A 12,555-nucleotide genomic window follows, 5' to 3' on the forward strand; every position below is an offset into this window, starting at 1 on the left:
GCTTTTTGAGTCATGTGTTGCGTGTCTCCTCTCAGCCCTCTTCCTGTGTCGTGAGCTCCGTAGAGGTCAGACTTGGAATGAGCGGCGGGTTTGTGGAACGAGGGTTAGTCGTCTCGAAGGGGAGGCCAGCGAAGGGTTAGCTAATCTGTTGGTTTATGGCAGCACTCTGTTATTCCAAGGCCAGTGGTAACCTTGCCCCACCTGTCCTGTCATTTCTCCGTCGGGGCTATTTTAGGGAGCGACCCACCCCCCACCCTCACCCCCACCCCCACCACTGTCCCTCCACTCCGGCTCACAAACACTTCAAAATGGATGCCACCCAAACACTTCTCTTAGCAGCAGTGGTGTGCTGCTCTGTAGTGAGCTGCAGTAGTAACTGAAGACAGTGACAGACTGGAGGCACCACGCTGGTGGGCAGGGCGCTGAACCTCGGCCCTTTTTTGGAATCAACTGCTGCGATTAACCATGAACTATAGTAAACCTCTGATTGTTGCACTTTGTGTCATCTACTGTAGTTTTACTCATTGGGCTTTTCAAACTTGAACCTTCTACTTGTTTTTTATAGCAGAGCTGCGACCAAGTCAGTGCTTTGCAAGTCAAAAGTAAGTCTCAAGTCTTTGCACCACAGCTACAATGATTGGTTGACTAATTGTTGAAAAATAATTGCTTACTATTTTGATGGTTGATTAATCAAAGAAGTTTTTCATGCAAAAAAATGGCAGAAAATTCTGTTCTCAGCCTTGCAAATATGGAGATTTCCGGCTTTTCTCTGTTTTATATCATATTAAACTGAAGAACTTTGGGAATTGGACTGAAAAACAAGACATTTAAAGACATCACCTTGGACTATGAGATACTAGGATGGACCTTTGTCACTATTCTTGGACATTTTGTAGCCCAAAAGATTAATTGAAAAATAATCTGCAGATTAATTGATTTTGAAAATAAAGATGATTCGCAGCACTTCTTTGCACTTAAGTCCCTAATCAAGAAAGACAAGCCCTGAGTCAAGACTGACAAGTCCCCAGTCAAATTCCAAGTCCTAAACAAGTCATAAAGCACTCCTCACCAAATGTAATGCCATTTTAACAACTGAGTACTAGTACAGCAAATTTACAAAATCTTTTTACAGTTTGCTTTTATTGGTTAAAACAAGTTTGTTGGCATTTGTTGTGTCTCCATCTGTAATTTTCGACCCACACAGTTAACATACTGAAATCAATTTTTTGTTTACCACCGCATGTTTTCCAACTGGCGCTTAGTAACGTTACAGTATCTCCTCATGGTTCTCTCCTACAACTTGACACGATGCTGTTGCATTGGTTCAAATAAAGTGCATGATGTAAGCAATTACGTGTCCACTTGCTGGGAATATTTGGTGTTAACGTTAGCTGATTCAGGGAAAGAACTGATTCAAGGCACTTTTTAAAAAACATACTTTTCAATCTTTGGGCTTGGGAGAAGTATCAAGTATTTTCAAGTCAAAAGGCTTAAGTCTAAGAAAAAATCGCCTCACAGCAAGAGGGCTCCTGATTCAAACCCAGGGTGGGGGGGTTCAAAGCCCTTCTGTGCAGTTTACATGTTCTCCCTGTGTCAGCGTGGGTTTCCTCCAGGTGCTCCAGCTTCCTCCCACAGTCCAAAGACATGCAGGTTAATTGGTGACTCTAAATTGTCCGTAGGTGTGAATGTGAGTGTGAATGGTTGTCTGTCTCTATGTGTCAGCCCTGTGATAGTCTGGTAACCTGTCCAGGGTGAACCCTGCCTCTCACCCAGTGTCAGCTGGGATAGGCTCCAGCCCCCCCGCGACCCCGACCAGGAGAAGGGCTCACAGATAATGAATGACTGAATGAATGGTGTTAAAATCCAAGTCAAGTTGCAAGTGTTCTCTGAATTTGTCAAGTGGAGTCTAAAGTCATTACATTTGTGAGTCAAGTCATGAGACTCGAGTCCACACCTCTGGTTTATATTGTCTTTCAAGTTGCCGGACTCTATTGATCTCTACTGTTTTTCATTCATGCAGATAGTTTTGAATTTGTGAGTCCAATTTTTCAGATGCAGACATTTTTAGAATATGGGGCCTTTACAACACCTATTGTGACATGGGGATCTTTTATATGGGTAGATATGAGGGACTCATCAGACACTCACATGATAAAAATGCAGCCAGGATGAAAGTCTGGTTGTGTTAAAACATGCACAAGTTTTGCTTCATGCACAATTTGTAAGCTGAAACGCCTTTAACTGCATGCACGACCGCAACAACTTTAATCTGATGCTGCTCGCTGAGTGAAGCCCAGTTATGTGCCTGTGCGTGTGTGTGTGTGTGTGTGTGTGTGACAGCGCTGTTATTGTTTACTACAGTATGTGGTGTTGTCCGGCACTGCGGTCGGCGGTGGTGCCCTGCACACTGTCAGCCGTGCAGCAGCGGTGGCAGCGTGGACAGTCTGTCTGGCTGCAGTGTGGGAGAGCAGGGAAATGGTTTCGAGCAGCCACAGGCCAAGGGTGGCATTACCCACAAGCCCCGTCGCCGGCCTGCTGCCGTCCCATCAATGGAAGGGGCCGCGGGGGCCAGCCGGAGCCGAAAATATCCCGCCTGCCCACAAACCCCCGCTCTGCTGCTGCCCCTCAGACAAACCACACCCAGAGGACGGGACGGTGGGCAGGGGTAGAGGTAGAGGGGCCTGTGTGTGTGTGTGTGTGTGTGTGTGTGTGTGTGTGTGTGTGTGTGGGACCGCTGAATTATTTACAGGCAGGCCTCGCGCCCAAATCCAGCGGACGGACTTAGCCCGCTGTTGCCTAGCTACATGTTTAGTAGTGTCACATGAGGGAGCGTAGGTTGTGAATGCGCTGTGTGTAAGAAACAAGATACCAAACACACATTTTTAGTTTTCCTCTGCCAGGCTGTTTCTCTCCCTTTCTTTTTCTCACTGCTTCTCTCTGTCGTTAACCCTTCAGGCTCTGCTTCTCTGTCTCTCTTTCACGTTCTCTGACATCACATTTACCCTCATTTGTTTAGAGTATGTTGTATAGATTTGATTGTATTGTTTAACTTAAGGATAACTTAAAACTTGGGTATTATTTTGTAGTTTTGGAAATCATTTCTATCAGCTCTGACACTTTTTTTTCCCATATTTGGATGGGAATTAGACGAGCTGTTTGAAAAAATAATCTCAACTTAAGGTTTTTTTTCTGAAGCTTTCAAAATATATGACTGTGACCAGATATGACCGACTGTTGACAGTCGTGCATGGTTCAAGTTTAATACTTGACTGGGCCTTGTTCAGACTGCCAAAACAAAAGTATTTTTTGGCACATCCAGATTGATTGTTGAAAGTCTGGATAGCCAAAATAAAAAAAGGAAAAGAGACACATGAAATGCAGTTTTAGCAAATGCTAGTCAAACCACACATGCAGGTGGTTCGATATGTCTCTGTCTCTATGCTCTGGCCACTCAAATCAGATTTCAAAGTGTCTTTTGTGTCACTCGCAACACAACGATGATGTCAAATCCAGAGTGATGGAAGTGCTGACAGGTATCCATGCTGCTGCCAGCACAGTGTTGCGCATGCAGAACAATTCATTTAGTCATTCATTTATTTCATATTCCTTAACCACTTATCCGGTTAGGGGTCGCAGGGGGCTGGAGCCTATCCCAGCTGACACTGGGTGAGAGGCAGGGTTCACCCTGGACAGGTCACCAGACTATCACAGGGCTGACACATAGAGACAGACAACCATTCACACTCACATTCACACCTACGGACAATTTAGAGTCACCAATTAACCTGCATGTCTTTGGACTGTGGGAGGAAACTGGAGCACCTGGAGAAAACCCACGCTGACACAGGGAGAACATGCAAACTCTCTGCTGTGAGGCGGGAATACTAACCACTGCACCACTAAATAACCATGACCTGACAGTGTGATTGTTTGGCGGGCGAAATGATGGACCTCTTTCTCATGCTTCTGCGTTGGAAAGCCGCATCTCCAGCGCACCTACAACGTTGCCGGTTCCTACATTGTTACCACAGCAACCCATGCAGATAGGTTGGTGATGTCTGGACACAAATCACTTGTAAATAACGTGTGGACAGTCTGTCTTAGAGATCTGATTTGAGAAGGAAATCTGATTTGCCTGCAGTCTGAACGTAGCCTGAAGCCTTCTTAGTGACAACTGAGCAAACATCTGTTGATGATGTCTATGAAATGTAGCTGAAAGCGTTAAAAAAAAAAAAAAGAAGCTAGTAATTATAAAATCTCTAATCCATGATTTTGCTGATATTTTATGTTTTGATGCTAACTAGCTTTAGCGCTAACAGCTGTAAATTTACAGTGATGATGTCAGTGTGTCAAGTTGTGATTAATGAGGACTTTTATGAATCCACGATGAAAAAAACATCTTTTATTCTCTTTGCATCCATCTGCTTGTTGGATGGATGTTTGTCTTCCTGTTTCTCAGCAGTGTGAGTGTGTGTGTGTGTGTGTGCCCCTGATTGCGATGAAGCTCCAAATCACATGTTGAGGCACATTCCAGGGTGTTCCTCTCTCTTTCAATCCTCCGGCCATTTCCAATGAGAAATGTCAGCCTTCTTTTCTTTTTTTTTGTGTGAGATCTTAACTATATCAAACCTGCCTCTGTGTAAACCCCTCACCTCCCTCCCCTCTTCTGCCCTCTCCATATTCCTCTGTGTGCGTGTGTGTGTGTGTGTGTGTGTGTCTGTCTGAATGTACACTTCAGTTCCACATGTAATCAAATCTACATTTCCCTCCGCAGCCTCCTCTCCTGTTCAACAAGCAAGCCTTTTTTTTAAAAAGCTCATAGTCCACTATGCGTCCATTTTACAGTTTTGTGAGTAACTGGACTGTCCTCCACTGCGAGGGTCAGTTTGGGTTTGGGTAAGTTTACGAGAAAATATCACAGGTTCTAGCAGGCAAGCCAAATAGTGCCAAAACAAACAGCATTCCAAGTAAAAGCCGTATCATGCCAAGCACAGATTTTTATCTGCAAATTCATTCATTCATTTTCCTTAACTGCTTATCCTGTTAGGGGTCACAGGGGCTGGAGCCTATCCCAGCTGACACTGGGTGAGAGGCGGGGTACACCCTGGACAGGTCACTAGACTATCATCCGACAGACAACCATTCACACCTAGGGACAATTTATGTAACTAATATATGTATTTACTTTGGGAGTTTTTCTACCCTTTTAAAGTGTCGGATTAGCTGCGTTCTCTCTGCCTGCCTTTTGTCTGCAGCTCGTTGCGTGGAGTCCGGCGAGTGCCAGCCATAACAAGGCCCGGGATAGGAAGAGGTGATGGGGGTTGTAGATATTAGAGGGGAGGTGCAGGGGGAGGGAGAAGGGGCACAGTGCCTCCGTGCTGCTGGAGGACGACGAGGGAGGAAACATATAGCAAAAAAACAGGCCTCTGTGTGTGTGTGTGTGTGTGTGTGTGTGTGTGCAGGCAGGAGCAGGCCAGCTTTAGAACAGGAAGCAGAACAATGGCTTCTGGATCAGAGTGGAGCTGAGGGATGGAGGTGGAGGGATGGGGGGGCACTTCACAGAACTAGGATGGGGCGGTGGTATGTTATCAACAACTCTCCCTCCCTCGCCGCCTCATCACTGTGTTGTGTCACCACTGTTAACCTCATTAAACTCTTTCCATCCAAACAAGAGCATATTTTACATCAGTTGACAGCCGCGCTCTCTGTGGCGAACAAGGTGGAACAAACAAACAAACAACAAAAGCTCGTAGAGCCGACTCACTTGCACTCCCCCGGCACGCTGCACGTCCCATGCTGGAGGCTGCATCCCTGCTTGCAGATGGCTTTGGGGAGAGGAAAGAGAAAGTGACAAGTTTGTGTTAGTTCCACAATCTGTCACCATTTCATCAGCAATTTTTAAAAACCACTAACGTCCAATCGTCTCTGAGTTCTCGTCTGGCACCTCGCTGTGCAGATGGTCAAATCATTAAAATCTCATTTCCCGTGTTTTCTTGTTTGTAAGAAGGACGAGAATCTCTGCAGCAGTAACAATGGATGGCAAGTTGTTGTTTGGAAAATTGAAGGTGTCTCCAGCAGTGACGAGAGTTTCCAAACATTCTTTGGATTCTTACAAAGTGACACTTGACATGAACTGCAATGAACTTCCAAACGTTTTCCGAAAAGGACAGCGGGGAGGTAGAGTCTGAGAAAGCTTTGTCCACGTGACCGCAGTTTGAACATTCAATTTAACTCTTAAAAAAAAAAGTGAGACTGAGATATGGTGAGTAAGATGTGAATTCTGAGAGAGGTTTATGTTTTAAACACAGTGTTTGCAGCACAGGAACTCAAGTTTAACCATTTAACGCTTTTGCATTTAAAGTTACAGTAGGTTATTTTTATAAAAACAACCTTTTGTCATATTTGATGAAACTGTCACTACATCTTAACAGTATTACATGACAAAGAAAATCATCTTCTTCCTCCTTTAGTACCTCTGATGGCATTTAACGCAGCTGTAAACATGTTTTCTTTTATCATTAATATTTTATTTAACCTTTTTGCTTTTTTTTCTAACATAAAAAGTGTCACTGAGTGTTAATTAATCAAATTATATACATACACAAGAGGAAAAAAAACACTAAACTTCCTAGTTTATTTGTCTCATTTAGTGCTGCTTGAGTATCATAACACTTATTTTTTAAATAAAAGTTACCAACGTAGAGAAAACCTGTTGAATTTTTTGTTTTCAGAATCATGTTCTGAGCCTAGTTAATTAACAAAGGAACTGAAAACAAACTTAGTTATGAAAAGATGCGTAGAACAGTAAAATTAACAGAGTTCTGATATTTTTAATTCAATGAAAGGAAAGCAAAAAATATTATTTTTTAAGCTAGCTAACCAGCAGTTAAACTAACGTAACTGTATTTATTTATTCATTTTTATTTTTTATTTTATTCGATAAGGACGATGCAATTTAACATAAGTCCGATACAGACTATGGGACTAATGTGTCGAGTTTATAGCTATTGCTAATTTTCAACTCTTGTCCCTAGTTGGGCTTTTAATGTAGACCTTAAATGTAATTAAAAATGTACAGTTTAAAACCCTTCATACACATACACAATGCAACGTAAATACGGAGGGCACGATAAAATACATAAACTACAATCCACACATGAAATAATAATGCTTTACAATTATTTTTTGGCTCCATTTGAATTATTTATTGGTAATTTTTAGTTATGATATTGGTAATATTTTTGATAATATTTTATTTTATTTATTTATTTGTTTATTTTTTTTCAGTATAAATCAGTAAAAAGTGAAAATGAGGAGCCTCATTAGCCTATGAATTGCTGCATGTGTTCACAGTAGAGCTTCAATGACTGGCCAATTAAAGTTAAGTCAATCTACAGAAAATTATTCACCAACTATTTTGATAATTGATTAATTGTTTCAGTCATTTTTCAAGTAAAAATGTCCAATATTTGCTGGTTCCCGCTCCTTAAATGTGAAAATTTGTTGCCTTTCTTTGTCATTTTTGCGAGTACATGAAGAATATTTGGGTATTGGACTGTTAGTCACATTTTTTTTGACATTTTATAGACTAAACAATTAATCGATTAACCATAAAGATAATCAGCAGGTTAGTTGCAGCCCTTGTTTTAGGTATGATCGATGTCTTTCCGTGTACCTGTTTTGCAGTCGGGCCCCGTCCAGCCCTCCATGCAGCCTCTGTTCCCCAACTGGTCGCACACATAATGGCCGAAGTAGTCGTCGCGGGGACGGCAAACTTTGTTGCACTTGCTGCCGTAGTAGTGTTCATCGCAGCGTACCCGGATGGTGTACTCAAGGCTGGCGATCAAGCTTTTATACTCCACCGGCTGCTTCTCCTCTCCGGGGTTGATCATCCCTTTGTGGATGCTGCGCTCAATCAGCAGCTCCTCATCTGAGAAAGAAAGACAAACAAATCATTGCTAGAGCAGCGCCACTGTTGAGTTCTTTACTGAACAGTCGACTGACTAATCGACTACTATTTTAGCAGTGCAGAAAAAAGAAACACTCAAAAGGTCAGGTATTTAGGTCAGTTAGATAGGAGAGCCTAAATAACAAAAATTCTGAATGACATTCCAAGGAGCAGGGCTGAGTCCGGCTATGGGATTTGACCCAACAACCCGGCGTTTAGTGAGATAAGACAGCGCACAAGGCTTCGAAGAATGCCTGTTGTTAGCACACATCAGAGGGAAGGTGTAACCTCCAGTCAAACCTCACTCTGTTCCACCAAGAATGTGGAAGAAGAAAAAAGAGAAGAGGAAAAAGGGGGAAAGAATAGGAAAATGAAGCGAGCACAAACAGAGGGTGTAGGAGCGAGGTCTGCGAGGGCTTGATAAACCAAATGCTTTTTCACTTTTCCTGCTTGGTAAAATGCTTTTCTGTCCCCCCTACCTCCCTCCCTCCCTCCCTCGCTTCCCCCTCTCAGGATATCCAGCCCCGACTCCATCGGAGCCAGGCCGGAAATAATAAGAGACGTGGAACAGACGAGGAAGGGCGACATAGGAAAGGCCCTTTAGCTTGTTCTCAAGGAACAGAAGAAGCGTGACCCAGCAGGCTCTGCCTCTGTGGCTCGCAGAGCAGAGTGTGACCTGGATGAGACAGAGCTGGAAGGAAGAGCTCATCCTCACTGCTCACAGTGTTGCTGTCCTCCGTGGGTTGAGCAAAGCGCCAACACAGACAGAGTTGATGGTTTAAATCAACCGAGAATAACATGAAACCATCGCGGTAGCCAGTATAAGCTCAACTTCAACAACCAGGTTTGACTACAGACATTTCCCTCCATATTTACCCCACATATCAATGACTTCCTGCGTATCCAGTTTGTCATGAGCGATGATAAATGGCCTGGTTTTTCACTTTGCGACACTAAGAGACTTTTCTAAACTCTAAATAAATGGGAGATTGCGATTTTATTGTGTTTGAATACAACTTGTGGTCTTAAAGCGCCAAAAAATGCTTGCGAAAAATTCAACAGTAACGTCTCTTTCCAGAAATCATGACCTGCTTACTCAAGATAATCCACAGACCTTGTTGTGAGCGGTTTCATGTAGGAACTATTTTCTTTCAACCTAACTACACCTGCCAACTGAATCACTGTGCAGAAGGAAGCGTGCAACTACTGCTAGCTCAACTAGCATCACTGAGCTAGCTAACGTTACAGCTCAATGAGTAGACGCATGCTTGCTAATGCACAGTGACAGGGGTGTAATTCGGTGGAAAGAAAATAGTTTCAGTTTCATGTAGGGACTATTATCCTTCCACCAAATTAAACCTGTATCATTGCACAGAAGGAAGTGTGCATCTACTAATGGACAAGAGGTTCGTGCTGTTGACGGTAGGATATGCAAACATTAATGGCATCCTCTTCGGCTGAGTTGTAACGTTAGCAAGCTCGGTGGTGCTAGGTGAGCTAGCAGTAGATGCACGCTTCCTTCTGCACAGTGATTCAGTTGGCGGGTGTAGTTAGGTTGAAAAAAAATAGTTCCTACATGAAACTCCTCACAACAAGAAGGAAGTGTGCATCTACTGTTAGCTCACCTAGTACCACTGAGCTAGCTAACGTTACAGCTCAGCCAAGGAGGACGCCATTAATCTTACGCTGTCATGAACACGACTCTCTCGTCCATGAGCAGATGTTGATGTCCTTGTCCTGTTTCTTGAATAATTTGCTAATACATAGTTTTACTTTCATGTTCTTCTACTGTTTCATATGAACTGCGGACATCCTTGTAAAAAAGAGCTTTCTCTCAAAGGCCTTTCCTGTTTAATTAAAGGTTATGATTGTAATAAAAATAAAATGCTCGCTTCCTTCCTGTCTAATTTGTTAAATGAAAACACCCCAGGTATCAGAAAATGTATTGGGACTAAAACTCTGGCACTGTTTTGGCAGGAAAACTGCACATAAACTGCAGAGCCCAGTGTCAGATACTGATTTATGTCACCACACACAAACAGCATCTAACTCTACACGATCGGAAAAGTAAAGTGGCGCCAAGCTCGTATAATGATCAAGATTGAGGTGGGCAAAATTAGGTAATTTGCATCTTAACTGAGGTGGAATGCACGGCGCGCTGCATGTAGCAATAAAAAGGTTCATTATAACGTTTTGGCAATCACAGGGGAGCATATCAAAGCTGATTAAGTGCAATTTATTTGGTGCCATATAATTTTAACTCCACCCAGCGGCAGGTTAAAACACATCCACACAGAGAAGAGAGGACCCACTGGTCATTTCTGCCTCTTTTATCTCCTCTGATAAACATGTAATGATGAAATGAGAGATGATTGGTTTGTTATAGTTGCTGTAGAAGTTTGTTTGCGCAGCGCTGAACCACCTCGAGGAAGACGCCTCCAAACAAAACAACCGCCTGACAACCAGGTTCTCATCGCTGAATCACTGCTGAGGTGAGAGTGATGTTCTGACTTTCTCATTCCAGGTGTGCTTTTATATATGACAACAACACATTGAAGTTGTAAACAGTTACACAGCAGTGCACCTGCATGTGCACCGTGCCGTCAACTGGTGTTTTACAAGCTATGTGTTTTACTGTTGGAGTTCTAACTGGTAGAAAACACATTTTCACTTTCACTAAGTGTGTGCAGAAGTTTTTTCTACTAATTTGGACTTAGTGATGTTTCCAGCACTTTGCCAAGACCAAGCTGGGTGGAGTGGCGGTTGTTTGGCATCATCTACTGTTGGAGGTGTAAAAATTTGATGATAGAGGAAAATGACGATTACAACTAGAGCTGGGTATCAGTCCTCGAGTCCTTTTGTACCCACACCTGGAAATATGTTTGATTTTGCTCGCAACAAATCAGGACACTTTATAATGAGTATTTACCTACTAATTTAAATGCTTTTATCGGTATATGTGGCTCTCATGTTTACAGGTGCACTGTGCTGAACTATCATGTTTTACAGGTGTCTATTTAAACTTCTGTGTTCAGTAAAGTGGGAAAAAGTTGATTTAAACCTGTTTAATTTCCTTATATTTTACTGGTGTAAACGTTGTAGTCGCCATAAAGACGGCCTTAGGGCATACATGTAGAGGTACGTGAACGCTGACTGCAGTTTTAACTCGCCAGCTGGCGATATACAAATATATGAAAACATGATAGGGTGGCAGGGAAAGGAGTTTTGTTCCCTTTTGTGTTTTTGTGGTGGCAAAGATGTTGCCACCTCAAGATGGCCGCCGCCTAATTCTCTATGCAGGACAAATCCTGCAGCTTTGAATCATAGTTTGTTTGATGAATATGTAACATTTTGTGTCATTTTAAAAGTTCAAATTAATTTTTCATTTACTTCAAATAAAACTACTGGAAAGTTGTTTTTTTTTTGAAAAAAAAAAGTTCCTTGCTAGGAATTAAAACCACTGTGCGTAAAAAACATTTTTTGGGGGGGGACAGAGTAAAACACGTTTGTATCACTGACCATTGAAAACTAAGAATAAAAATTGAGTTTTACATAATTTTATTTTGAAAAGTTGTTGTACAGCTGCTTTTCTTTAGGTAACATTTAACACGTTTACAACTTTGGTTTCGTTGGTAAAATTAAAACAGGGGCTTTTGTAAGTAAGTGCATGTATTTCTAAAAGTAAGGCCTGAATGTTGAGTGCTGATGTTTTAATGTTTTGAAACCTTAGCAAAATGACTCAATTTCTTTTAAAAACCCGGGAAGAAGGTAATGAGCAACGAAAGAAGAAATTATCCAAAAAATTGAAAATAAAAAAAAAAAATCAGCAAGAAATTAGTAAAAAGAGAAAATTAAGAACAAGTCAGTTAGTTCAATAAAAGTTCAAAAACAACCAAAAAACGAGGAAATGACCTTGAAAGAGTGCTTAAATAATTTTGTGACATAATATTAAAATGTAATAATAAGAATCATTATTATCTTTTGTGGTGTTTTTCCGAGTTTTTGTTTTTAAATAATTTTCTAAATCTGTTTTTCTGTTTTGCAATTTGTGGGACATTTCTTACCAAGTTGCTCGTTGCTTTTTTCCCCGTGTTTTTGAAAGAAATTGCATCAATTTGCTCAGGGTTCAAAGGTTTGAATACCTGGGAGAGGTGTGTGAGAGCAGCACGAGAAAAGTGACATCACTCCAGGTTTCAAAGGGTTAATTTGAGCATTTAAGTATTTTAGACCTTTTGTGGATCATGTAGAAAGAATGAGAGTACATCGTTCTGAAAACATCAGATGCCAGGTGAGGGAAAACAAAAAAAGTGTTGGTGTGAACACAGTCCTGACTTGAGTTCAAAGATCACCACTGTTACAAGCGACAAGTTGTAAAGAGGTCAAAGGTCAAAGCAAAAGTGCTGCAGCTCCCAAACAAAACACTCCAGTTACAAGCAGCTTGTTGCACACAACTAAAAAACAGTCTTTGTAAAAAAACAGCCAGGCTTTGTTCCTAAAACGAATCTTCTCTTCACACAGACAATCATGTTGCTCTCGACTCGATCAGCTGCTCAGATCTGAAGCCCCTCGTTGTTTATATAAGCCGGTTTTATATGGCCCACTCTCTC

General features: G+C 41.9%; 1 protein-coding gene across 2 annotated transcripts in view; it reads right to left on the bottom strand.

Annotated features, from left to right (window-relative positions):
- Positions 1–12,555, bottom strand: part of LOC117267093 (protein jagged-2-like) — an 82,052-nt gene that overhangs the window by 32,370 nt on the left and 37,127 nt on the right. For both annotated transcript variants that reach the window (XM_033642749.2, XM_033642748.2), the window contains exons 4-5: positions 7,676–7,930; positions 5,765–5,825 (exon numbers count right to left, since the gene is read on the bottom strand). In XM_033642749.2, coding sequence (XP_033498640.2) covers positions 5,765–5,825; positions 7,676–7,930 — 316 coding nt within the window. The remainder of the gene's footprint in view (positions 1–5,764; positions 5,826–7,675; positions 7,931–12,555) is intronic.

This window comes from Epinephelus lanceolatus, chromosome 15, assembly GCF_041903045.1.
Source record: "Epinephelus lanceolatus isolate andai-2023 chromosome 15, ASM4190304v1, whole genome shotgun sequence".
NCBI classification, from domain to species: domain Eukaryota; kingdom Metazoa; phylum Chordata; class Actinopteri; order Perciformes; family Serranidae; genus Epinephelus; species Epinephelus lanceolatus.